This window comes from Nothobranchius furzeri, chromosome 4 (genome assembly GCF_043380555.1).
Source record: "Nothobranchius furzeri strain GRZ-AD chromosome 4, NfurGRZ-RIMD1, whole genome shotgun sequence".
Lineage (NCBI taxonomy): Eukaryota > Metazoa > Chordata > Actinopteri > Cyprinodontiformes > Nothobranchiidae > Nothobranchius > Nothobranchius furzeri.
The window spans coordinates 87725018-87750687 of record NC_091744.1 but is presented as its reverse complement, the minus strand read 5'-3'; the positions used below and the strand labels follow the sequence as shown (position 1 = coordinate 87750687).

The 25670-nt window shown below is 45.3% G+C and overlaps 1 protein-coding gene across 4 annotated transcripts in view; it reads right to left on the bottom strand.

Moving 5' to 3' along the window:
• Positions 1–25668, bottom strand: part of zgc:173742 (DNA topoisomerase I, mitochondrial) — a 31844-nt gene extending 6176 nt beyond the window's left edge. Inside the window, exons 1-15 of one of the 4 annotated variants that reach the window (XM_070550587.1) lie at positions 23780–25668; positions 23477–23588; positions 21533–21590; positions 21025–21065; positions 18578–18679; positions 16131–16215; positions 15891–16018; positions 15700–15815; positions 13673–13794; positions 11757–11879; positions 11488–11675; positions 8350–8494; positions 6110–6253; positions 5826–6011; positions 1093–1161 (exon numbers count right to left, since the gene is read on the bottom strand). In XM_070550587.1, the coding sequence (XP_070406688.1) occupies positions 1093–1161; positions 5826–6011; positions 6110–6253; positions 8350–8494; positions 11488–11675; positions 11757–11879; positions 13673–13794; positions 15700–15815; positions 15891–16018; positions 16131–16215; positions 18578–18679; positions 21025–21065; positions 21533–21590; positions 23477–23586 (1617 nt within the window). In that variant the 5' untranslated portion in view covers positions 23587–23588; positions 23780–25668. The remainder of the gene's footprint in view (positions 1–1092; positions 1162–5825; positions 6012–6109; positions 6254–8349; positions 8495–11487; positions 11676–11756; positions 11880–13672; positions 13795–15699; positions 15816–15890; positions 16019–16130; positions 16216–18577; positions 18680–21024; positions 21066–21532; positions 21591–23476; positions 23589–23779) is intronic. The other 3 variants (XM_070550590.1, XM_070550589.1, XM_070550588.1) reach the window with 3 other exon arrangements.
• Between the last annotated feature and the right edge of the window lie 2 nt (positions 25669–25670).

The following is a 25670-nucleotide window of genomic DNA, read 5'->3' as shown; positions in this document are numbered from 1 at the left end:
AACAGCCGGAATAGACGGGAACGCTCTCGGATCTACCAGAACTAAACAGCCGGCATAGACGGGAACGCTCTCGGATCTACCAGAACTAAACAGCCAGTTGTTTCCATTTTCAGTCCCACAACGCCTCACTGCTGCACACTCAAACCTTTTCAGAGTACGTTTGTGTCACACGTCAGCTTCTACAGAAACGTTTAACATCCCATAAAATAACTAAGGCTCTGGGATATCACAGGAGCCAGGAGAAGCAGGCATGTGCCTTCATGTTCCTGCATCCCAGACTCCGTCTTTCTCATCCGTCAGTAAACGCACGTCCACGTGGCAAGCTGTGATGTTCACCGTGTTTACTGCATCTGGTTCTCCCGTCACGTCAGCTGATGCACGTCTTAAAGGTGGTGATTTATATAAGCTAGCTAGCTAGCTACTAACCAACCTGCCACTCCAGTCAGAACGCTCCAGCCAGGGGCCGGTCTGCATTAACATGGCTTAGAGGGAAGAACACAGCTTTATATGGACGGCTGGAGCGTTCTGTGGCCTGGCTACCTGCAGCCAGAGAGGATGCAGGATTTGATGTGTGGAAATTCATCTACCCAGCATGTTCGCTCTAAATTTTCCCCAGCGCAGTGTCATTTTTATCTGCCAGAGCCCATCCCCGTCTCCTTTTAAACTCCTCTCCTGCCTTCAGTCTCTGCCTCTAATATTCTCCCTCTTCTCACGTCCCGTTACCTCTCTTTAGCCCTTTCATCTCTCCACACCAACGGCTCATCCTCAGTCAATCTCATCTCTTGCACCTTGCAATTTAGTCTTCGCTTTTCCTCTTACTGCAGCTTTTTGTCCATAAAGGGAAAAAGGAATTCTATTTAGCTTTCACGGTCTTCTTCCACGTTTACTCTCCTGAGAAGCTTCCGACACTTTTCTACAAGCCAACGTTAATTTTGATGCAGTTATTCTAAACACTTCAAAGCTATTTCCAGCAGAGCATTTTTAACCGCTTTGTTCCCTTTTGACAACAAAATTCAGTAAATCAGAAGTCCAACTTGATCCGAGCTTTCACCTGAAGAGTTGTGATCACAGCCCAAAAATAGACCCACTCACATTGAGGCGGTCGAAGAGGTCGTCTCCATGTTCCTTGTTCTCCAAGAAAAGCTTAACGCTCTTAAAAACCTGAAAGACAACTAATACAATGTAAGAACCTATAAAGTTTCACATCAGCAACAGAACAGAGAATCTGGGATTAAAAACAGAAATGCTCTAAATCAAAGATGCAAACATTTGAGTCTGACGTTTAAAGATCGACTCAGAAACCATCATTTAGGGAAATAAGTGTAACATGATAAAACATGAATACATGTGTGAGAACAGGGGTGTGGTGGTGGGGGTGTGTGTGTGCTTGTGTCTCCATTTGTCCGCCCAGAAGTCGGGCCAGGGGAGGAAAACCAACCTGACTGCACCTGACTGGGTTCCACAGACGCATCGGTTCTCAGAAGGATCCGGTGAAATATGCAAGACACCAGTTAGGAGCAGCAGATGTGTTCTTTAGAAACACACAGAGGTAATAACTGGCGGTGTTCTCGAGACCGGACATCTTACAAAAGCAGAATACTGGTTCTAAGATGAAGATGTGAATGAAAAAGGGTCTAAAGTCTCAGCAGAGTTTCCGTACAGCCCATAATAGATGTCTGCATAGCTGCATGCGCCTCCACGGCGTTGTTTGGCGAAGCCGTTCCATCTTTGTCAGAGTGGGTAATAAGTACAGCGGCTAGTGGTGTTTAAACAGAGACGCTCGGAGGTGCTGATCAATAAGTATTCAGACGGCAAATTCAAAGTGATGCAGCACAATCACTTATCGACAGCTCATTATTCACCCCGTTGTTACCTTCTTACTCAGGACTACGCACCCATAAATTACACGTGCACACACGTTATCGGCGGCTCATTGTGTGCATTGCGCTACTCAACCTGATAATGATGTATGCATCTATTACCAACTGTACTCTCAGAATCTAAAAGTGACTTTGTGAGTAACTTATGTTGTAAAAGCTGAGCATAAACCCCCACCGGCGTGACTGGCTCAGGCCAACTCGGGACCGGTCCGGTTTACGTCACCATGTGATGGACAGTGTTGGGAACATAAGCAAGTCTGTGTAGTTACTGAGTTACACGATTATACGTAACTAATTACCAGTAAAAGTAACTATTCTGTTACCTTTTCATAAAAATATGCAAGAAACATGTAATCCCCTCTTAATGGAGCAGACTTTATTCACTGTTAATTACTACTGTACTAAATCATAAGTGACTAAACAGACTGGAACATAATAAAATGTCCGTTTGTTTATTACATGAATGAATAATTAACATAAAAGTACCCAACATTACACTAATCTAATCACTGTGCTATGATGCAAGACCCCAATCAACTCAAATGTATGGCTGCAAAACTCCTGCAAAGGCTTCCTGAGCCTTTAAATGTCCCACTCCCGTTGATTTAATGAAATAAAAGGACTTTGCACCATATTCGGAAAACTGGATGTTTTTATTAGCATTTCTGTTTAGTAACACGGGGGATCTGCAGGTTAAAGGGAGCCAAATTTAAGACTTTCAAAGGGCCCGCGGAGACCCGGTAACAGCACATCTATAAAAATAATCCTTCACTAGATTAGAACACGCTCAACTCTGATGGAAGGTGGGTCCCACCCAAACATGGAAGTGCTGAAGCTGGGTGGTAGGAACAGTTGTTGTTTTTGTTTACTGGCTAGTTCAAGTAACACGACGTATTTGGAGGCTGATGGAAACGACGCTTCAGTGGATCAGGAACACCTGCTGCTTCCAGCTGATGACGGGAGGATGATCTGAGACAGAAGATTGTGACGAGGAATTAATGATCGGATGTCTGAGCAGCGAACAGGAGGGCGGCCCTTCCATACGTGGGAAGTCCCGCCGACACGTGAAGAGGGGCACCGCTGCAGACCCACAGATTCCCGCCTGCAGCAGCGAATCTGTGGGTTCGAGTGCGTGGTAAATGACAAATATCCAAATGAATAAAAATGTAATGTTTCGCATCAGAAAAATGTGGGTTTTATTTTATTTACACCCCGTCATGATTCGGCTGATTGGTGTAAATCCCTAATATCCTTTTCTGTAGTTTGAAACCTTTGAAGAGGTTAGAAATAGAAAATCCTTTAGATTCTTGTTCCGTTTAACTCCAAGTGACATTTAGCAGCAATCACACTGATTTGCCAGGGAATTGATGATGCTAAAATATGCAGGGACTAATTAATTCCAGCTAATGTGATGCGTTTGAATGCACTCATTTGAATAATTATATGTTCTGCCAAGAAACAAAACACTTAGGCTGTCAGGTGTTAACATTTCTGCTTCATCTCTGGAATGAGCGATAGCACAGATGACACCAGAGAGATGGGTTAGAAATACACACACACACACACACACACACACACACACACACACACACACACACACACACACACACACACACACACACACACACACACAGAAAATAAACAAACAAAAATGTCTCTAACATATTTACTCTCTTCTGCTTCAGCATCAGTAAGACCTGCTCAGCCTGACTGTGAATATTTGAATTATTACAAGTTAAAAAGCACATTTGTACATTTAAGATTCTCCTATAAAAACATTTTCTTGTGTTTGAAATCAGAGGCCAACCGATATGGTTTTTTCTAAGGCCGATGCAGATTTTTAAAGACTTTTGTTGCCGATGGCCGATGTCTAAAGCTGATTATTAAGGCTGAGATATATCCACCCGCGCACACATGCACGCGCGCGCGCGCGCGCGCGCACACACACACACACACACTTTAGCAGCACATTAATTGTGAAAGACAACTGAAAACTCAAGGTTGGTTTATGCTTGATGCGTCCGTGAGGTCCGCACGGCGAAATTGCGTCATTTTAACAACCACGCCCCTCCACCGCGCCTCCGCACGGCTCAAACTTTCCGCACCGCGCACCTAGGAAATTTTCTAACCACGCAGACGGTCGGAAGCGGAAAAGCATGGCGGACTGGCAAGAACTAGTATTGCAGAGGTTGGTAAACACAGACATTCGTATGATTCAGCTCTCAGAGATCACCGTGATCAACATGTTGTTAATAATTCTTGGAGAGAAATAGCTCGCACTGTCGGAAAAGACGAGGACGCTGTTAAAAATGCTGGAATGCCGTGTTGTAAACAGTAATTTCTACTTCTACTATGGTGTAGTGTTGGATGCATGCCGTAGAGCTCCATGCTGCCCCCTACAGTTTGGGAGAATATTGGCTCACCGCAGACGAGCTGCACGAACCATAAAAGCTGCGAGTCGTGAAGCGCGTTCCAGCCGTGAGCCGCATCACCAAGCGGAAAGTAAATGCGTCAAGCATAAACCAAGCTTAACTGTGTGCAATATAAATTGATTCAATAAATCTTAATATTTACCTTATTTTCCGGACTATAAGTCGCACTTTTTTTCATAGTCTGGCCGGTCCTGCGACTTACATACCAAATTATGTAGGCTATACCGCGCTGCTGCGGGCCGGCTCTGGACCAGGAATGAGCTTCCCCGTCCCGCTGGGAGGGTTTCAAACACCGCCATCCTCTGCTGGAGACTGTGGCGCGCTGCTGCGCCCGCGTTGTTTATTCTGTTATTGTTAGCGGTACTTGTCTTGCAATGTGAAACACTTGGTCTCAGATTTTGTAAGAAAAATTTCCCCCCAAAATGCGACTTATGTGTATTTTTCTTCTTGATTATACATTTTATGGCTGGTGCGACGGTGGCACAGGAGTTAAGTGCTCCCCTCGCAATCGGAAGGTCGCAGGTTCGAGTCCCACTCAGTCCGTCGCTGTCATTGTGTCCTTGAGCAAGACACTTAACCCACGTTGCCTGCTGGTGGTGGTCGGAGGGACCGGTGGCGCCAGTGCTCGGCAGCCTCGCCTCTGTCAGTGCGCCCCAGGGCAGCTGTGGCTACATCGTAGCTCATCACCATCAGTGTGTGAATGTGTGTGTGAATGGGTGAATGACTGATTGTGTTGTAAAGCGCCTTGGGGGGGTTCCAGGACTCTAGAAGGCACTATATCAAATTCAGACCATTTACCATTTACCAATACTCCGGAAAATACGGTAATTAACTTCAAATACAAAATAAACATAAAACACTGTGTTGGGGTCCTTCTGGTCCATTCTTCAGTCTAGTAGTGGCGGCAGCTGGCCACACAGGTGCCTGAATTTTATTTTATTTTTTAATATCTGCTTTCAAAAAAATGTTTCGTCCGATATAGAAAAAAATGGAATATATCGGCCCGATGAATCAGTCTATTGAAACGAACAATTCTGTGATTAAAAACAAAAATGAAATGTTGATTTGCAGCATTTATTTATGTATGACTCCACATTATAAGTTTGTTTCTGCTCAGTTTCTGCTGCTGTTTCCCCACAAATGTTTATTATTCCATCTTTAACACAACTCTGTAACCAGCTCAGTTACTTTTTTACTGAGGTAATTAGTAACTAATCACTTATGAGTATAAGTAACACGCTGGTTTTCTTCATGGCTTTAGCATCATCGCTCTTATTTTCAAACTCAGCCCCGGCTGCAAGTGACAGAATTCTTCTGTCTGGGCTAAAACCATGGAGTGAACTCAAAGGAGGCGACCGATGCTCGGACTCGGCCCAAACCAAAAATCTGGACCTAAAACCAACATGTTTGCTCTTCATAACCAACCAAACCCTGATTGTGTTGTATGCCCGTCCTGTCCCAGGACAAGTCATCAAAGTAAACTGGATTATGGAGGTGTCTTTGTGCTAGTTACCTTCTTGATGACTGGGACTTTGTTGTAGTAGCGGATGGAGTCTTTACCCAGGAAGTCGAATTCCACCACACACTCGTTCCCGTCCAGCTGGTCGTGCAAGGTTATGTGCTCGACACGAAGGGAGCAGCAGCCCACCGTGTCCGCCGTCTCTCCTTCCTCCTTTTCATTCCCAGCTCTCAGGGCCAGCTAGCTTCCACGTCCAACCCAGAAAAATGTCCCAGATCAGAGGATTATTATTAGAGCTTTAGATAAACACACGACTTTCACCGGCTGCAGGCCGAGACCTTGTCTATGAAGTACAGAGCCACGGCTCTCTGGCGTGTCACCATCTCTTTAGACTTGAGATCCCGGAGGTACTGGTCACGGATGTCGTCCACACAGGACTTCAGTTTCCGAGCAACCTCGTATTTCTCCCAGTCCTTCTCTCCCTGTAGTTTTAAGATGAAATAAAGAGAGAAAACAGGAGATTACAGCGAGGGACGGAAAAAACAGATGAATGAGACAGTAAGAATGAGTTACGAGTCAATAAAGAAGGGAGATAATTAGACAAACAAGTGACAGCGTGATGATGAAAAAGTCATTTGTTCACGACAAACTAAATCCAAACATTCTACATGCTAATCAGCGTAAACAGACCAGCGTCTGGACATGCTGGCTCTGCTTTAGTATCATCAGACGAGAGGCTACACCGTCCGACATCATCACCAACGCGCCAGAATAAAATGTACTTCCTGAAAACCACTAACTGCAGAATGTTTGGTGATGATTAGCTCAGATTCGTACGAACATCGTTTTCAATAACCCATCTCAAAGTCAAGCTAAACCTGGTTAGCATTCACTGTAACGTGTTTATCACAACGGAGCCTCAGAACAAACAACAACAAAATCTGATGCATCTGAAAAACAAAAATAACAACCAGAACAGGAGTCAAACCAGAGTCACCGGGGGGGGGGGGGGCTAAACGCCACGTTTCCTGTTACGAGGCACGAAAACACACACACACACACACACACACTCCCCCCACACACACACACGCACACACACACACACACACACACACTCCCCCCCCCCACACACACACACACACTCCCCCCCCCCCACACACACACACACTCCCCCCCCCCACACACACGCGCGCGCACACACACACACACACACACACACACACACACACACACTCCCCCCCCCACACACATGCGCACACACACACACACACACACACACACACTCCCCCCCCCCCCACACACTCCCCCCCCCACACACACACACTCCCCCCCCCACACACACACGCGCACACACACACACACACACACACACACTCCCCCCCCCCCCCACACACACACGCGCGCACACACACACACACACACACACACACACACACACACACACACACACACACACTCCCCCCCCCCCCCACACACACACACGCGCACACACTCCCCCCCCCACACACACACACGCGCACACACTCCCCCCCCCCCACACACACACACACGCACACACACACACACACACTCCCCCCCCACCCCCCCCACACACACACAGAAAGGAGGGGATTAAATGGACGAGGACGAATATCCTGCATGAGTTCATCTGAAAAATAAGTTTGTTCAAATGTTAAAAAAAAATTTTTTTTTATTTGTTAGATTTTGTTCTGAGTAAAAATGTTGAAATGTGACTATTTACTCGAAGTGAATGTTACTAACACCTGGAGAACCTGGCTCAAGGCCTACGGAGGAGGATTTGACCAGATATCAGATCGTTGTTCTAAAAGGAAAACTGATAACACTTGTAATATTGTCTGTTCTTGTCAGAGGTGACTGAGTTTATGTTTATTTATGTTTATGTTTATTCATTTAGCAGACGCTTTTATCCAAAGCGACTTACAATTTATAACCTGTAGGGCATGTTGTGATCTGTGGGGGAAACCGGAGTACCCGGAGGAAACCCACGCATGCATGGGGAGAACACGCAATTCCACGCAGAAAGGCTGCAGCCGAGTTTCGAACCTGCAACCTTCGTGCTGCGAGGCAACAGGGCTAACCACTGCGCCACCGTGCAGCCCAAGAAGAGAGAAACTTAGTGAGAGTGAGCTGAAGGCTCTGATACAGCCTCTAGACTCTCCTGATCCTCCCTAATGAAGATCCACAGGATGTGCTGCTCTCACCGAGCCTTCCCAGGCTGGAGGGTTTCCTACCGGTGAAATACGTTTTCTCACCATCTCACAGATTTCAGTCCGCTACTGTGAATGGCTTTGTGCTTTAGCTACACAAAACCAGATCCAACTAAATAACTCCTGGGGGGCGACTGTAGATGTACAGAGACTCGGAGATGCGGTAGAGAGAAAGTCCATGCAGTGGTGAGTCTAGTCACAGAGAAACACTTTAAACACCTCAGCAGAATAAAAATGCTGCAAAACGAACCCAACGAAGAAAAAAGGATGAACTTCTACGAGGTCAAGTATTTGATCTCATTTATAAAACATAACATATCTGTAAACATAAACAGAGGAAAGCCGTTTACCTTAAGTTTGGAGTTTGCATTGAGCATGATGTACTTAATGGAGCCCTGGACATTTTCCGTCCAGCTGGCCAACCATGTCACCGTGTTGTCATGCCGTACTTCCTTCCAGCGGTGACCAGCAGGGGGTACAGGGATGCGGGAATCTCTGCCAGAGAGGAAAATGTCAGAGGAGCCATGAACAGAGCGGCGTTCCCTGGAGGTGTGCAGCATCACTGCAGGGGCCCGGATAATTACGGAGAATAGATGAACTCTAACTGCTGAATAAATCCAACTTCCTCTGAGAAAAGAAAAGAAAAACTGCACTTATTTCACTAAAACCTACATTATTTTACTAGATGCTTCCTAAAGCGTTGCTGAAGCTCATTAAACTCAAACTGAGATGCGGGTGGAAGCAGGGGCGTAGGAACGAGTTTAATATTGGGGGGACACACATTTTGGAAATCTACCAAATCTGTTGTAGGTCAATAAGTAGGTCAACCTCACTGAAAAAAATGCATTTAATGATTATTTCTGATTCTAACGCGTCGCTGAGTGTTTCATGCAGGCTGAACATGAACATAGTCTCCTACCGCTATCTCCTGCATTAGCTTCTGATAGAAAATCTGATAGACGGTGAAACTCTAGGATTAGAAAGCCTGACAGATGAGACTCTGGGTGTAAGGCAAAGCCCAGAAAGACAAGAAAATGACTTTTATAGCCCAGTTCACTAACTTTCTGGGGTTTTTTGATCAGGGACCCATGAGCCAGCCAGAAGGGGAGGAGACTTTGGCTCCCCGTTAGCCAGATCCAGGTGATTACTGGCCAACATGGACGTTTTAATTATAAAAAAGCTGTTTATGTCAGTACTGTTTTATTTTTATTTAATAGTATGAATGTAGGATATATGATCTTATTCATATGGGTAGAGATGTGTAAACAGATTTAATACAAGACTAAAGCTGTGAATATTCAGTCTGACTCATCAGAATATTTTAAACTACACCAGCCAACAATGCTGACCAACAAATCAGAACAATCTGTTTGCTTCTGACAGAATGAAAAAAGAAATAATTCACTTACAACAGCTGGAACTACGTTATTATTCAGACGGACAAAAGAAAAAACAGTGGCCAAAACTGCAGTCTAGATGCACCAGAAAGCTGAGTTTAACACTTATTTTTCTAATATTTCTAAGGAAGCATTTATTTTATTCTGAAGCCGTGCTGCCCAGCCCTGCTTGTAATGGGATTACATAAATGTAACTGTGTTCACTTATTATCACATCCAAATCTTCCTCTCATCAGCCACCTAAAACCATCTCACTCTTCACTGTAGCACCTACCTGCACCTCAGCAGGTCTGGTGCTCCCTGTCTCACCCTCAGCAGGTCTGGCGCTCCCAGTCTCACCCTCAGCAGGTCTGGCGCTCCCAGTCTCACCCTCAGCAGGTCTGGCGCTCCCAGTCTCACCCTCAGCTGGTCTGGCTCTCCCAGTCTCACCCTCAGCAGGTCTGGCGCTCCCAGTCTCACCCTCAGCTGGTCTGGCTCTCCCTGTCTCACCCTCAGCTGGTCTGGCTCTCCCAGTCTCACCCTCAGCTGGTCTGTCTCACCCTCAGCTGGTCTGGCTCTCCCAGTCTCACCCTCAGCTGGTCTGGCTCTTCCAGTCTCACCCTCAGCAGGTCTGGCGCTGCCTGTCTCACCCTCAGCAGGTCTGGCGCTGCCTGTCTCACCCTCAGCAGGTCTGGCGCTGCCTGTCTCACCCTCAGCAGGTCTGGTGCTCCCTGTCTCACCCTCAGCAGGTCTGGCGCTCCCAGTCTCACCCTCAGCTGGTCTGGCGCTCCCAGTCTCACCCTCAGCTGGTCTGGCGCTCCCAGTCTCACCCTCAGCAGGTCTGGCGCTCCCAGTCTCACCCTCAGCAGGTCTGGCGCTCCCAGTCTCACCCTCAGCTGGTCTGGCTCTCCCAGTCTCACCCTCAGCAGGTCTGGCGCTCCCAGTCTCACCCTCAGCTGGTCTGGCTCTCCCTGTCTCACCCTCAGCTGGTCTGGCTCTCCCAGTTTCACCCTCAGCTGGTCTGGCTCTCCCAGTCTCACCCTCAGCTGGTCTGTCTCACCCTCAGCTGGTCTGGCTCTCCCAGTCTCACCCTCAGCTGGTCTGGCTCTTCCAGTCTCACCCTCAGCAGGTCTGGCGCTGCCTGTCTCACCCTCAGCAGGTCTGGCGCTGCCTGTCTCACCCTCAGCAGGTCTGGCGCTGCCTGTCTCACCCTCAGCAGGTCTGGCGCTGCCTGTCTCACCCTCAGCAGGTCTGGCGCTGCCTGTCTCACCCTCAGCAGGTCTGGCTCTGCCTGTCTCACCTTCATCATTTTCCTGCTGAACTTCCTCTGGTCTCTCATATGAAAAAAGTGACATGAATACGGTTTAAAAACAAAATGTGATGAGAATGTCACAAACAAGCAACAATCACATACAAACTCCATTTTTATGTGGAGATTCTACTTTACTTATTTCGTGTCAAATGGTTTTTGTCTGTTACTGTAAAATCGTGTCAAATTCGCCATTTTTTGTTGACTAGTAGTGTTGTTTAATGTTTAATGCTGCCTAGCAAGATGTTTCCGTTAGTCAGCCAGTCTAACGTTTGACCAGAAATACAATTATCCTCTTGGACTAAATTATTACCGACTCACATTTCCTTTCTTTCTTTTGTTGCCCATGAGAAGAACTCGCTGAGCTGCTGCTGTCCCGGCTCCGACTCCCGCTTCCCTCAGCAAGCCTGTCTGACTCCCTGAGGGGAGGGGCTGTGTCGGTGAGAAGTCTGCGGTGTCTTTCAAAATAAAAGCTCACGAGTCTAATAATTTAAAATCTATTTTTTTCTTCTCCATGTTATTGGGGGGGGAAAAATGCGCGTTTGTCCAATATTGAAGGGGACACGTCCCCCCCATCCCCCCCGGTTCCTACGCCCTTGGGTGGAAGAACAACCAACCAGTCTCAGGTAATAACTTCATCAGCAGAACTTCTCACTTAGAGCGAGCAGCCTGAGTCAGACAGTGCTTCCATGTAAATCCCGCACACGTGCCTGGTTTTCTGGGACACTCAGACGTTTGTAAAAGCTGCTCTGAAATGGGGATTTAAGGCATTGTTTGTTTCGTGGAGCGGTCCTCCTCCTCACTTGCTGCAGTTGATGATGACATCCTCAGGTTGGACCCTTTTCTTCAGCATTCCCTGTTTGGGATGCTCTCCTCTTCCTCGGAACAGACCCGGAGGCTCGATCTTAAAGTTTCCAATTCGTTCTTTGTGCCGATCCAGCAGACAGTAGCCGTACTCATCCGTAATCTTCTGATTGGCTTCCTTTAAAGCCTGCAGCCGATATGAAAAGTACAGATAACGGTCACAAGAGCACTCGTTAGACACCAGCACACAGAGAGAGAGAGAGAGTACCTGTTTCTCTTCCTTGCTCATGTTCTTCCTCGCCTCCACTTTGGCTTTATGCAGGTTGTGGAGTTCTCCAAAGTCACACTTTTCAAGGTGTTGGATTAGGGATCTCTCCTCAGCGGTCATCTCCTGGACAGGAAAAGGACGTCTCACTGATTCATCTGAAAGCTTGCATCATGGACGTGAATACACACCTGTTCAAAGCAGCTACTGATGCTGGATAATGCTGGAAGTTCAATACAAGACAATTCCTTCACAGGAATTCTGTACTTTCCTGTGTGGAATATTCAAACCGGGAATCAGAGATCATATTCAGGTGGAGGTGACGGAAAACGAGCACAAATTCTGTTTGAAGGTTTTTCCCAGTGGAGCCCAGGGAGCAGATGAGTTTGACCGTATTTGTCTAATGTCAGAGTTTGGGATCACAGCGGTGACGGACACCTCCGGCACGTTTCTAATGCTGAAAACCTCGAGTAGATCCAGCTCAGGGTCAGGAGTTCACCCTGTAACCGAACGGGATGCCAGTTCACACCCAGGCTCTGTCGATGCCAGCCAACGTGTCCTTGGGCAAGACACTTCCCTGGGCTTGCCTGCTGGAGGTGGCCGAAGGGGCTCTCTCAGTGAGCCTCAGGGCAGCTGTAGCTTGGATGTAGCTCATCACCACCAGCCTGTGAATGGCTAGTGTAAAGCACTTTGGAGTCCTGACTCATAAAGGCGTTATACAAATGCAGCCATTTATCATTTGATGACCTTTGACCTTCAGGACAAAAGCACGGCTATGTGAAACAAAGGTCAGTGATGGCCATCTTCTCGATGGGACCTGCATGTGAACATGTGGCATCACGTGACTTACAACGGTCTGCATGATTCGCTGTTACACGCCATCATTCTGCCATCGGTTACCTTTAATGACCTGAATGTCAGAAGGAACGCGACTCACCCAAGTGGCCCAGGTGTGATTTATGGAGTAAAACAATGATCTGATTTTTGATCCTCAGAATGGCAAAAAAACAAACTATTTGAGTCACATATGAGCAGAAAAGGCGGATTTCCCAGCAGTGGGAAGGAAGGGTGTGATTCTGCTGACCAGACTGGCATCATCTGACCGTATCGACTCCACTCACAGCTACAGCAGCTGCCCGAGGCTAACCAATCAGACGCAAACTAGCTATCATTTAAGGAGGACTCGTCAGATAGACCATCCATCCGGAATATCAACAGTAAAACGTCACGAATCAAGTTGTTCAGAAGAGTCTTGATTCATCTCCTTATCTGCTAAATGGAAATGAGACGCAAAAACAAACATCTGTGTACACACACACACACACACACACACACACACGCACGCACGCACACACACACACACACACACACGCCTCTGAATATGCCGAGTGTGTGGACAAGCACCAGTCAGCATGCCTAAGCATGAATGACACCAGACAGTGGACGGGCACTGAGGGCAGTGGAGCGAGGAGGCTTTTCCCGCCTATAATAAAACAGAATAATTGGATTTGTTCATATGCAGGGAAGCTAGTTGTCTGGATTAGCATATCAATGCTTTCACATAAATCCTATTTTCAAGAGCATTGAGCACTAAGCAGCGCAAAATTAATTCTGCATGATATGCCTTGAGGCTTGGCGTATTGTGTCCTCTACAGCGAGGACATGGTGACAGACACCAACGAGCATGTCCATGTCACAGCCACACACTCATCCTGTACTTACACATGTATATCCTTCTCTCTGAAACAAACTCCGCTGGGATGGGACGCAGACAGTTAATAACTAGACTTGTGTGTTCTGACAGAACATTTCTGCAGACGCCTGAATATATGCGATGCTACTTATTCTGACTTGAATTTGGAGTCCACCGTGGATCAGCTGAGCCAAACACAAACGATTCATCTATAGTTAGGATTTACCTTCCTCCAGTCTTTAAAGAAGTTCTCCCGAAACACCTGCTTTGTTGTGTACTCATGGTCCAACATCTGAGCAAAGAAAAGCGCCACCTCCTCTGCAGCCAGGCTCAGTTTCACCTTCTTACCTGCACAAAAACAGAAAACCTGCATCTTACTGCGTTTTTACTTAGTTTGACAAGATGACACACTAACGGCCTCGGCTTTGTCAGTTCTTTACGGCCTTATTGTCATATCCCACGCTTATCAAGATGTCTCGTTCCCAATCCCACATAAGCCTTTGGAAGCTCGAGGTTTGATGAAGAGCCAGCATGCAGCACCTCCTTCCCAGCTCCTCCAGAGGGCCGCCCGACTAATCCGTGTATTTGTACAGGTACGTTCTAAGACAAGGACAGATATCTACATTCAAGCCCACTGCTACCGACGAGCTGCACAAACAAGTGCACGCACGCACGCACGCACAGGAATGAACAGATCAGACCAGCTCCCGTTAGACAGCACTGTGGTCAGACTGCTAACCCACGCAAAAACAATCAGTCATCAATCAGTGTTTCACCCAACACACGTCTGGCATCCTAAAGGTCCAACGGGCGTGTGTGTGTGCGTGTGCGTGTGCGTGTGTGTGTGTGTGTGTGTGTGACTGATTAAGGGTACTCTAACTATCCTAGACTCTATTTCTCTTTAAACAACTCGCGGCTAACTCTGCTAAACAAAAACATCCATCACGAATTAAAGGAAACATTCTTCTTTAGCTCTGTTTATGGATGGAAGTGAAAGCTGAAACTAGCTTTTCTTGAACTGCTGCAACAGAAACTGTTTCCTGTTTGATGGCGTTTCTCCTGAGATGAAAGGGTTGCATTGGGAACCGGAAAAGTTCCAGAACTCCCAGAACTAGTTAGGGAGCCAGTCCAGCCTACACACACCAACACTAAGGTTTACTGACAAATGCCTTGCTTTCATTATTATGGTGTGTGAAGAGTGAGCAGTTTCATCACAGACCAACACGGCCAAACATGACCTGGATGTGAAAAACGTGAATTTCCTAAACCGTTTGTGTCGCTTTTAGGCCCTTTTGTAAAGAACCGACAACATTAAAAATACCATTTAGACCACGAGTGTCATATTTCATTTTACTGGAGACAAAAGCAACCGGCTGTCTGGGATGCCGTACTCGATACGCTGCCCTCACGACCGAGCCGCTACTGACTGGGTCCAAGAGGAAAGTGGACATCGGTAATATTTACTGGAGACAAATTCCTTCATGTGAAGTCTGAACAAATACTTTTAGAGGACAATTAAGTATTTGTTAGAACGATACGGCCCATTTGTCATCGTTGTTAACGGGAGATTAAACATGTCTGCTGTCACGGTTGCTTACTGATCATTCCTAATGAAAAATATCCAACCAGAGGTTTTTAAAACCGTTAAAACTCCAACAATGGAGACTCCAAAATGGTCGGCTTTCAACCTTTTAGGAGAAACTTGAAAAGGGGAAAGAAAAGTAAAGTGAAGCGGACCATCAGCAGCTCTGATAAAAACCAGATTACGGAGGTCCAAGCCTCGTTTTCTCAGCTCAGCCAGCAGCGAGCTGCCGGGTGAACCCGGCACCAGGAACAGTTTCAAGCTACAGCAGCAGCAGACTCCACCTCTCATCCGAGACCTTCCTGACGTCCATAGGAGCTGAAGGGTGAATGGCATCGACTGGGCACAGCGGTGCATTCTGGGATTTGTGGTATTTTTACGGGTTTTAGAGCACGGTACCTCCATGGGCCTGTTTTAATACATTTACATACGTTCAGAGATGGTCGTGTCTGGTTTAGACCCCATGTTATCACAGGGTTAGGACCCAACCCTAACCCACCGTGGTCTAGAGGAGTCTACGTTAGTCCCTAGAGTCACAGATTACACGTTAGACCCACTGGTGTGAAACTCACATCACCAAGAGGCTGAACAGGAAAAGGAGGTGAAAATAAAGCGTATGTAAACACTTTTTGCACCGAGTCGATTGTGATGAGACTTGTGACATAACAGACCATTGTAGTAGAAGCTAACGTCATCAGGAAGAGGCTGGTACTCGGGAGGGAAGTAGGGCCCGTTGTGTTCCAAGGACATCCATTTCACCCCATCTTCATACTTCTTCTCCTCCCACCTGACAGAAAGCAGCATGATGAAAAAGATGGTGGAGGTGCGTCGATGCAAGATGAAAAGGGCAGCGTTCTCTCACCATCTCCAACGATTCTGCTCCTCCTCCTCCTTCTTCTTCATCTTCAGCTGTCTTGCTTCCTCAATCTCCTCCTTTGTCCTCTTGACTTTTTTTGAGACCGGATGCTCTCCTTCCTCCTTCTTCACCGCCTGCCAGAGATAAGCACTTAAGATGTGGATCCAAACACTCCGACTGTGACCTGCACTTTCAGAAATCCACTTTGTCTAACGAGTGCTCCAGATGGAAAAAGAGGAGTTTTACCTTTTTAGTTTGCCTTTTTGCCTTCTTGTTCTGACTTCCTTCACTGTCTCCATCATTGCTGTGTTTCTTACTTCTACTTTTCCTGCTGTGAATAAGTATAAAAGTATATGAATGAAGCCATCTGCAGAAAAAGTGTTTATACTAAAGTGTGTAATATGTAACGTTAAAGGTGTGGAACACTTGTTTCTAGTGGTCTCTAGCAGGAATGCCTTGTTAGATGTACTCTGTGTGGTGGAGTTGCTAATGCTAACGGTTAGCTTCTACTATCCGAGATGTTCTGTGCCGTTTCCTGGACTTTAACCCAACAACAGCGTTCCCCGTCGTGAGCCGCGATGGGTGAGTCCATGAATGTTAGTGACAGCGTGGCGTAGATCTGTCAGGATTTTCTATCCTAGAGTTTCACCGTCTGTTTTCTATCAGACACTAATGCAGGAGATAGGTGTAGGAGACTATCTTCTATCAGAAGCTGCTGCAGGAGATAGGTGCAGGAGACTATCTTCTATCAGACGCTAATGCAGGAGATAGGTGCAGGAGACTATCTTCTATCAGACGCTGCTGCAGGAGATAGGTGCAGGAGACTATCTTCTATCAGACACTAATGCAGGAGATAGGTGTAGGAGACTATCTTCTATCAGACGCTGCTGCAGGAGATAGGTGTAGGAGACTATCTTCTATCAGACGCTGCTGCAGGAGATAGGTGCAGGAGACTATCTTCTATCAGACGCTAATGCAGGAGATAGGTGTAGGAGACTATCTTCTATCAGACGCTGCTGCAGGAGATAGGTGCAGGAGACTATCTTCTATCAGACGCTAATGCAGGAGATAGGTGTAGGAGACTATCTTCTATCAGACGCTAATGCAGGAGATAGGTGTAAGAGACTATCTTCTATCAGACGCTAATGCAGGAGATAGGTGTAGGAGACTATCTTCTATCAGACGCTGCTGCAGGAGATAGGTGTAGGAGACTATCTTCTATCAGACGCTAATGCAGGAGATAGGTGTAGGAGACTATCTTCTATCAGACGCTAATGCAGGAGATAGGTGTAGGAGACTATCTTCTATCAGACGCTAATGCAGGAGATAGGTGTAGGAGACTATCTTCTATCAGACGCTAATGCAGGAGATAGGTGTAGGAGACTATCTTCTATCAGACGCTAATGCAGGAGATAGGTGTAGGAGACTATCTTCTATCAGACGCTAATGCAGGAGATAGGTGCAGGAGACTATCTTCTATCAGACGCTAATGCAGGAGATGGGTGTAGGAGACTATCTTCTATCAGACGCTAATGCAGGAGATAGGTGTAGGAGACTATCTTCTATCAGACGCTAATGCAGGAGATGGGTGTAGGAGACTATCTTCTATCAGACGCTAATGCAGGAGATGGGTGTAGGAGACTATCTTCTATCAGATGCTAATGCAGGAGATAGGTGTAAGAGACTATCTTCTATCAGACGCTAATGCAGGAGATAGGTGTAGGAGACTATCTTCTATCAGACGCTAATGCAGGAGATAGGTGTAGGAGACTATCTTCTATCAGACGCTAATGCAGGAGATAGGTGTAGGAGACTATCTTCTATCAGATGCTAATGCAGGAGATAGGTGTAGGAGACTATCTTCTATCAGACGCTAATGCAGGAGATAGGTGTAGGAGACTATCTTCTATCAGACGCTAATGCAGGAGATAGGTGTAGGAGACTATCTTCTATCAGACGCTGCTGCAGGAGATAGGTGCAGGAGACTATCTTCTATCAGACGCTGCTGCAGGAGATAGGTGTAGGAGACTATCTTCTATCAGACGCTGCTGCAGGAGATAGGTGCAGGAGACTATCTTCTATCAGACGCTAATGCAGGAGATAGGTGCAGGAGACTATCTTCTATCAGACGCTAATGCAGGAGATAGGTGTAGGAGACTATCTTCTATCAGACGCTAATGCAGGAGATAGGTGTAGGAGACTATCTTCTATCAGACGCTAATGCAGGAGATAGGTGTAGGAGACTATCTTCTATCAGACGCTAATGCAGGAGATAGGTGTAGGAGACTATCTTCTATCAGACGCTAATGCAGGAGATAGGTGTAGGAGACTATCTTCTATCAGACGCTAATGCAGGAGATAGGTGTAGGAGACTATCTTCTATCAGACGCTAATGCAGGAGATAGGTGTAGGAGACTATCTTCTATCAGACGCTAATGCAGGAGATAGGTGTAGGAGACTATCTTCTATCAGACGCTAATGCAGGAGATAGGTGTAGGAGACTATCTTCTATCAGACGCTAATGCAGGAGATAGGTGTAGGAGACTATCTTCTATCAGACGCTAATGCAGGAGATAGGTGTAGGAGACTATCTTCTATCAGACGCTAATGCAGCAGACTGATTGTAATCAGAAATAATCAGTAACAATGTTCCACACCTTTCATTTTCAGGCTGCTAACCTGCTGGGACTTACATCGGAGTCTCTTCCAACAGTTCATCTTTAATCCTTTTTCTTTTCACACCTGCAGAGTTTGAAGTGAAGTCGTCCTCTTCTGGCTCCGGTTTCAATGATCCACTAAATCACACAAAGATTAGCCTCTTCTGGTCAAATGTGCATTTATGTTACGAGTAAAAATGTTCCTTTCATTGTTTATAAAGCAGCTTTAGCCTCGACGTTTTGGAAAGATGGCAGCTAGACTTTTAAAATCCAGTTTCACGTTAGAACGGTAACATTTTATTATCCGACTCCTTTGAGACCCTGAATAAATATTGTAAAACAAACATTTTAGGTTTGCATGTTTTTCTTTTTTTTATCTGACTTGATTATTTAATTTTAAATGAGCCCAGAGTTAAAAAGCTAATAATCAGGCGTATGGAAGAGACTTAATGGGTCTTTTATTATGGCTGCTAGCTGAGTGGCGGCTCAGAGTAGGGCTAAAAATGATGCTTCTACGTGGAACAACAGTTTACTGACCACAAGTAATCCGTCATGATTGTGGTAATAAGAAACGGTATTAAACAGTAATGATAATGACACAATTACAGCATCTAGGAAGCATCGGGAAGAATTAAAACACAATTATAAAACTGCAAGCTCGGGTTTCCCCTGCAGAAAGAGCTCAGTGGGAAGGAAAATGGACTAAATGAAGAAATCAGACACTAATGCCAATAAATAGCTGAGTTTTGATTTTTTTTCTAACTCATTAAAACCCTCGAGCAGGGGCCCGAACCCTGGAGGACCTCTGCCCCGCGGGGTTTAGTCGTTTCCTGCTGCAACACACCGGATTCATGGACTGGACCTTGTTAGCTGCTCCTCTACAGGTAATGAGTAAAACATGTTTAGCCACTGATTACAAAGGCCGTAGGGCATATTTGTAACGTAAGCTTTGGCAAAAGCTGAATAGTTTTACTGGATCTAAATGAAAAGCACCCTAACCACTGCGGAGTCATGAGCCCAAGATGTTTATGTTTAGCAGACGCTGTTGTCCAAAGCCACTTACAAGTCCCTTTGTGTTACAAAGTGACCCTGGCGGCTTCAGACCGAATGATCAGATTTTCCGCTCCGTGACTCCGTCCGGTCTTAGGGTTAGCTACACGAGGTGTATGAGCTACGGCATTAAACTGAATCATTAGATCCTGGTTTTGCAGTGGTAGAAAACTGCCTGCCGTATGTGCAGAAGGCATCATGCCTGATCTTTTCAACCACACTAAAATATAAATTAAAAATCCCGGCTGAAGCAGTTTTCTTCCTCGGCATGTCGAACTGAAGCCCCACACACAAACTCGGTTTAGCTGCAGACCGCCCGGCCTCACACGGCACAAAGCAGAGCAGTCTTTGGTAAGAGGTCCACTGTCAGCAGCTACTGCTGTTCCCTCACACCCATGCTTTACGGAGACACGAGCCCCATTAGACATTATGTACACTGGCAACACAGACCCACATCGACTAGATTAGTTACAGCAGCTTCCCTTTGCATACGGTTTGGCTCATCAGCTCCCATCAGGCGCCGCTGGACTTCTAATGTGACGACTAAATGCAGAAGCTCCACTTCCAGCCAGCAAATGTCAGTGTGCCACAATCACATCCCTTCCAGGGGTAATTACAAACACGTCAATAGTCTTAACCTTGGAGAAGTCCAAATGCTCTTCTCTATAAAGACGCAGAAGTATTCATCCAACGCTCCCAAAGTCGTTAAAGTTACAGATTTTTATGTATTTCAGGACAAAAGAAGAGGATCTGCTGCAACGTGTCACTTATTTCCTGATGAAGTGCACCACGGACTAAAATCTACAAAACGCTATACAAAGCAGGGCGGGTCAATGGTTCCATTGACATTTACGGTTTGTGCTTCTAATAGCCTTGTGTTTCTTCACCAGCTCAGCAGCACCCCTCTCTGCAGCTCCAGCCGACCAGCACCGCTACCAGTCCGAGTCATTAAGCAGGAGGAGGCCTGACGGGCAACATTAACAGACACAACTTTAACAGAGCAGTGTTTTCAGCTGGCATATCCTTGGAAATGTCACTTTCACATTGGGTTAAATCTACATCTGGGAAATAATCCATGATCAGCTGTCCAGAAGCACCGCTGTGAGACAGATTTAACGCAGCAGGTCTGCGGCCGGAGTCTGCCATCGAGGAAACTTCCTGCTGGGCATCCATGCTTCCTCGTTTGTTACCTTCACCACAATAACGATATTTGTCTTCAGTGCAAAGACACATTAATTATCTGAGACGGCTTAGCGCGTTAATGCCTCTGTCTGAGGCCCCTTGGCTTCAAAACTCTGGAATCCATTTCCATCGCCTCAGGAGGGAAAGAAAACACACAAGACTGTTGGCAAACTGCAACCTAATCTTGTGTCAGCTTATTGTTGCAGCCGCTGATAGCATAGCATCAGCAGGCATCAGGAACCACATCCTACCTGGTGCTGATAAGTGGCTCCTGGGTCTTCAGTGTCCTGACCTACAGAACAAGGAGGACAACACATTAACGAGCGGAGGACAACCACACGGGTCTGTATTTGGGCCTGAGAAAACAAAACATTCAGTCTAATGTAATTATTGTAATAGTTTAACTCATGAAGCACAAAACGTTCAGTTATTTTAGGCCTTTAAGAGAAGCTGAAAGCATTTTACATCCTCTCATTGGTCTCCAGCTTCTCCAGAGTTAACATCTCGGCCCATTTTAGAAATGTTGCATTAATCTGACAGGAATGAGAATCAGTGTTGGTGGTGGGTGGGGCTGGCCTCAGATCAGCTGTTCAGAATCATACAGACGCTCTTGTTTCATGGTGTTCTGGTTGTGGAAGGATGATGAAAACAGAAAAACATGCTTTGTATGGTTTAAGCTGCAGCTCTTCCCATTCACTGCTGTTTAGTGCTGAGAAACAATTCATGAAGCAGCTGTGAGCTAACATTGTAGTGTTTTACCTTCCCTGGAGACTCGGATCTATCCCTCTGCTGTTGGGAGTTGGTTGTCTTCGAGCTGCTGAGCAGTAGAGACAAGATGGGAAGCCATAAAGGATTAGATTCATTAGTCTATACAAAACATTCTATTAAATAAACTCAAGCTAAAAGGAAATTTTCACCATTTTCTAACTAAATAATAAAATGAAACAGCAACAGGGCTGCCTCTCAGCTTTCTTCCAGGTTTTCCTCACAAACGTTGGTGCAAATGCCCTTCAGGTGGGCGAATCACTCCAGGATGTCTTTAGATAAAGAGCGCCACGATCTACCTTAAACTAACTCTGGTAATATTAGACTGAAACACAAACATCACACCGGAGAAAGAGATCATGACACGCAGCAGCTGATAAGTGATTCCAAGATGATGGATCCAGGAGCCATGCTGAACAACTGAACTCAGTGCAGACATCTACACCAGTTCACTCTGAGACATCCTATAATTTATGTCAAAAGCTTTATGAGACATCTGTGCTGTCAAAGACTGTCAGTCCAAGGTCTAAAGTATGGGTTTTTAATATGCATGTGTTGGTTTGAGTTTGCTTCTTTGGTCTGACCCGAAACCAGAATTACAATTATGACTTTTGCTGTAGGGCATTACCAATAAAAACCTATCCAGCTAGTCAAAGAAAAGGGAAAAGTAACAAGCAGGGTTTGTCATTTATCCAAGCTCCATGGCACATATCTAGAGTTTATCCTCCAGAGACACCTGAAGTAAAAGTCGATCATAAAATCGGGTTTTTGTCCTAAGAAGGAATGCCAAACGTGAGCTTCTTTTGGATTGGTACAAAGTGTAGTATAAGAATAAAAGAAGTCCCATAAGATTTATACATTTCACATGCTTTGGTCTTTTTCTATGGCTGCTCTAATCCCCGCAGCTGCAGAGACACAAGTCGTGCGGATACTCGAGCTACAAGTGACGACTTACAGGTAACGTGAGTGGATCTTAGATTCATGTCTCTGCCTTGTTAGGATGAATTTAGTCTGGCAGTTTTGTAAAATGTAAAAACACCAAACGCCATCAAACACGTTCCGTTTTAGTCTGACCTTTCCATCCTTTGGAACTGGATTCATCATGGCCAACAATCACTCCCCAGTTGTATTTGTTCTTTCATTTTGATTCCAAAGTGTGCTTGTCTGACTAAGGCAATGGAACAGTTACAGAAACAGGCACGTGCTCAGGAAAATTAGTTCCCTGAGCTAATCCTTATTCACTAATTCAGTCAGTGTGCCATTATGAGGCTAGCTGTCACAGAAAGCTCTCCTCCTGCTAGCAGTGCTTACAGGTGTTGATTCATCTCCCTGCGCTCATCAGTTACACAGGCCAATGACAGATCACTCCAAATTCATTTATCTGCTCACATATGCATGGCAATAAACGCATCTGATATCAAAGTAAATTAATTCATTCATATGAAGATGGAGTATCCTCTGTACTCTGAAACGAGTGAATGCACTCAGTGCCACCAGCCGGACAGACAGCTCAGCTGGTGAAGCCGACAGCTCTGTTACAGTTGGTGTTTCTTACATTTGGTCCCCGTATTTTTATCAGTGATTCGTGCATGTATCACACACACACACACACACACACACACACACACACACACACACACACACACACACACACACACACACACACACACACAGAGCAAATTTGTTTCCACATTTCAAAAGCATGAAAGGCAATTTTCCATTCAAAACTAGCTTTGATGTTTGCTCATGTCTATAGTGAACAGATGCTGGATGTGCTGCAGCAAGATCATAAGCATACATTAGCAGGGATGCTCCTGCACTTCAAATATGTGAGGACTCGATGTTCTGATATTAGAGAATAATGGTAAAAATTACGTTAAAAATTATTGTTTTGTTCCCAATCACTCATTTTCATTGCCTCACAAGCACACCATCCACCTGCTTTTGATGGGATCTCCTCCGGCACCTGAATGCAGCCTTTTCAGCTTCACTTCCTTCTTGTGTTTGGTCCTCATGTCTCCTCCATCAGGGTCCTTCCCTTTCTCCATTTCTCAAGAAAACAAAGCGCATTAAATTAAGAGCAAAAAATAAAACAATCCTTGAAAACATTGGTTTTCCACATTAACAAGTTAGCTAACAAGTTTAATTTGCAAGGGAAGACAGGAAGCATGAGTTAGCTTGAAGCAATAAGCTAATTATCGTTTTGGCAACAATTCAATTCTAGATCACATGCTAGCTCACCGGGTTTTATGTCCGAAACGGACAAAATGAGTAAATTTTGTGTAAAAAACAAAACAAAAAACGAGCAGTACTTTGACAAACTTGGCAGTTAGCTTGAAAGTACGCCGCTAATCTAGCAGGACTTCTCTCTGCAGCCGGCGAACGCGCGTGAAGAATTCTGATTGGACAAAGGAGCTTCACGCGATTTAACCGCCCGGTGTTTTACTAAAATATGTGACCATCGACATAACGACCCGTCTGTCTAGTTGTTTGCTTTATTTTGCTTTTATCCAATCCAATTTTATTTATAAAGCGCATTCACAAGGCATTACAACCAGACAAGGCGCTGTACACTAAAAAATATTTTACCGCCTGCCAGCGTTTCCTTAAAATCTCTTTCCGAAAATTGTCACTTGTTTATGGAAGCCCATTCCCGCCACTCAGATGAAAAAAATATTATCTCATAATTTTGAGATAATATTTTTTTATCTGAGTGGCAGGAACAGGCTTCCATACCTGTTGAATAATTAAAATCTGTTAAATTTAGAGTGGAAATTTATTCAGCACTTTCTATTCAGAATTTATTTTTGTGCTCATTTCATCATATGCTCCCTACCCACTGTTTTTATTTGAACTTCCTCTAATAACATTAGTAATAAAAAACAACCAGGACCAAAACCAGATTTGTTGGCCAAATCTGTGCCGCACACAGAAAACGTGTCAATAAAAAGGACTGCAGCCTGAGCGGGATTCCATTTTTCCGTCCATTTAATTTATTTAGTTGCTTTTTATCTTTAGCTGACAGAGGAACTAGCGCAATTAAATAGTGATAATTGCTCAAAAGTCTTAGTTATTACCATCCAAGGATATTAAACAGACATAAAAAGAGACAAACTTTCAAAACAATTTAGGAACAATGTTTTTTAGGAACTGGGTCTTTAGCAGTTATTTAAAAAAGTTTTGTTTGTTTCCTGCAATATTTCTCCTTATGATTATTATTAATGACAAATATTTTTCTTGAGTGAAATGTTTATAAAAGTTTCTGAGTACATAAAACTACAGTAGACAAAAATATATTAACACAAAGAAGTCAAATAAAAAAATGTATTTTTTCCTTAACAAAGCTCCTCTGTCTATCAAGAACAACAATCATTTAGCTAAAAGTTAAATAAAAATGAACAGATGGGAACAATGATATTTTTGCAGTGATTATAAAAGACGAGGAACCTAACCCTTCTTTCTTTTGTCCCAAAAGGACAAAAGCAAAGCTTGAGATATTTTTTCAGCTTCTACAGCTCTCACCCTGGATTCTCATGTCAGTTCTCTTGTTCTCTCTTCCTTCTTCCATCTCAGGAACGTTGCTAAGCTGAGTCCCATTCTGTCCCGCTCTGAACTTGAGACAGTTCTCCACACCTTCATCTCCTCACGCTTAGACTACTGCAACTTACTTTCACTTGTCTGAGCAAATACCAAATCGTCAAAGTACACCCACATCACCCCGCTTCTCCTCCAGCTTCACTGGCTGCCAGTCAACTTCAGGGTTCATTTCAAGATCCTGGTTCTGGTCTATAGGGCCTTACATGGACAAGCACCATCTTCCATTGGTGATCTTCTTAGTCCCTACACCCCCAGCAGGTCCCTGAGGTCCAGTGGTCAAAGCCTACTGGTTGTGCAGCACCAGACTAAAGGTCAAAGGTGACAGATCATCTGCTGCTGTGGCCCCCAGACTCTGGACCTCTCTCCCCCTGAGCCTGAGATCAGTGGACTCAGTGGTCTCCTTTAAAAAGCAGCTGAAGACTCACCTGTTCAAGCTGGTTTTGAGTGACCATTGTCACCACCCTCTCCTTATTCTGCTCTTTCTACCTATTCCGCCTTTCCTGGGATCGTCTGATTTCCTTCTATCCTCTTAATT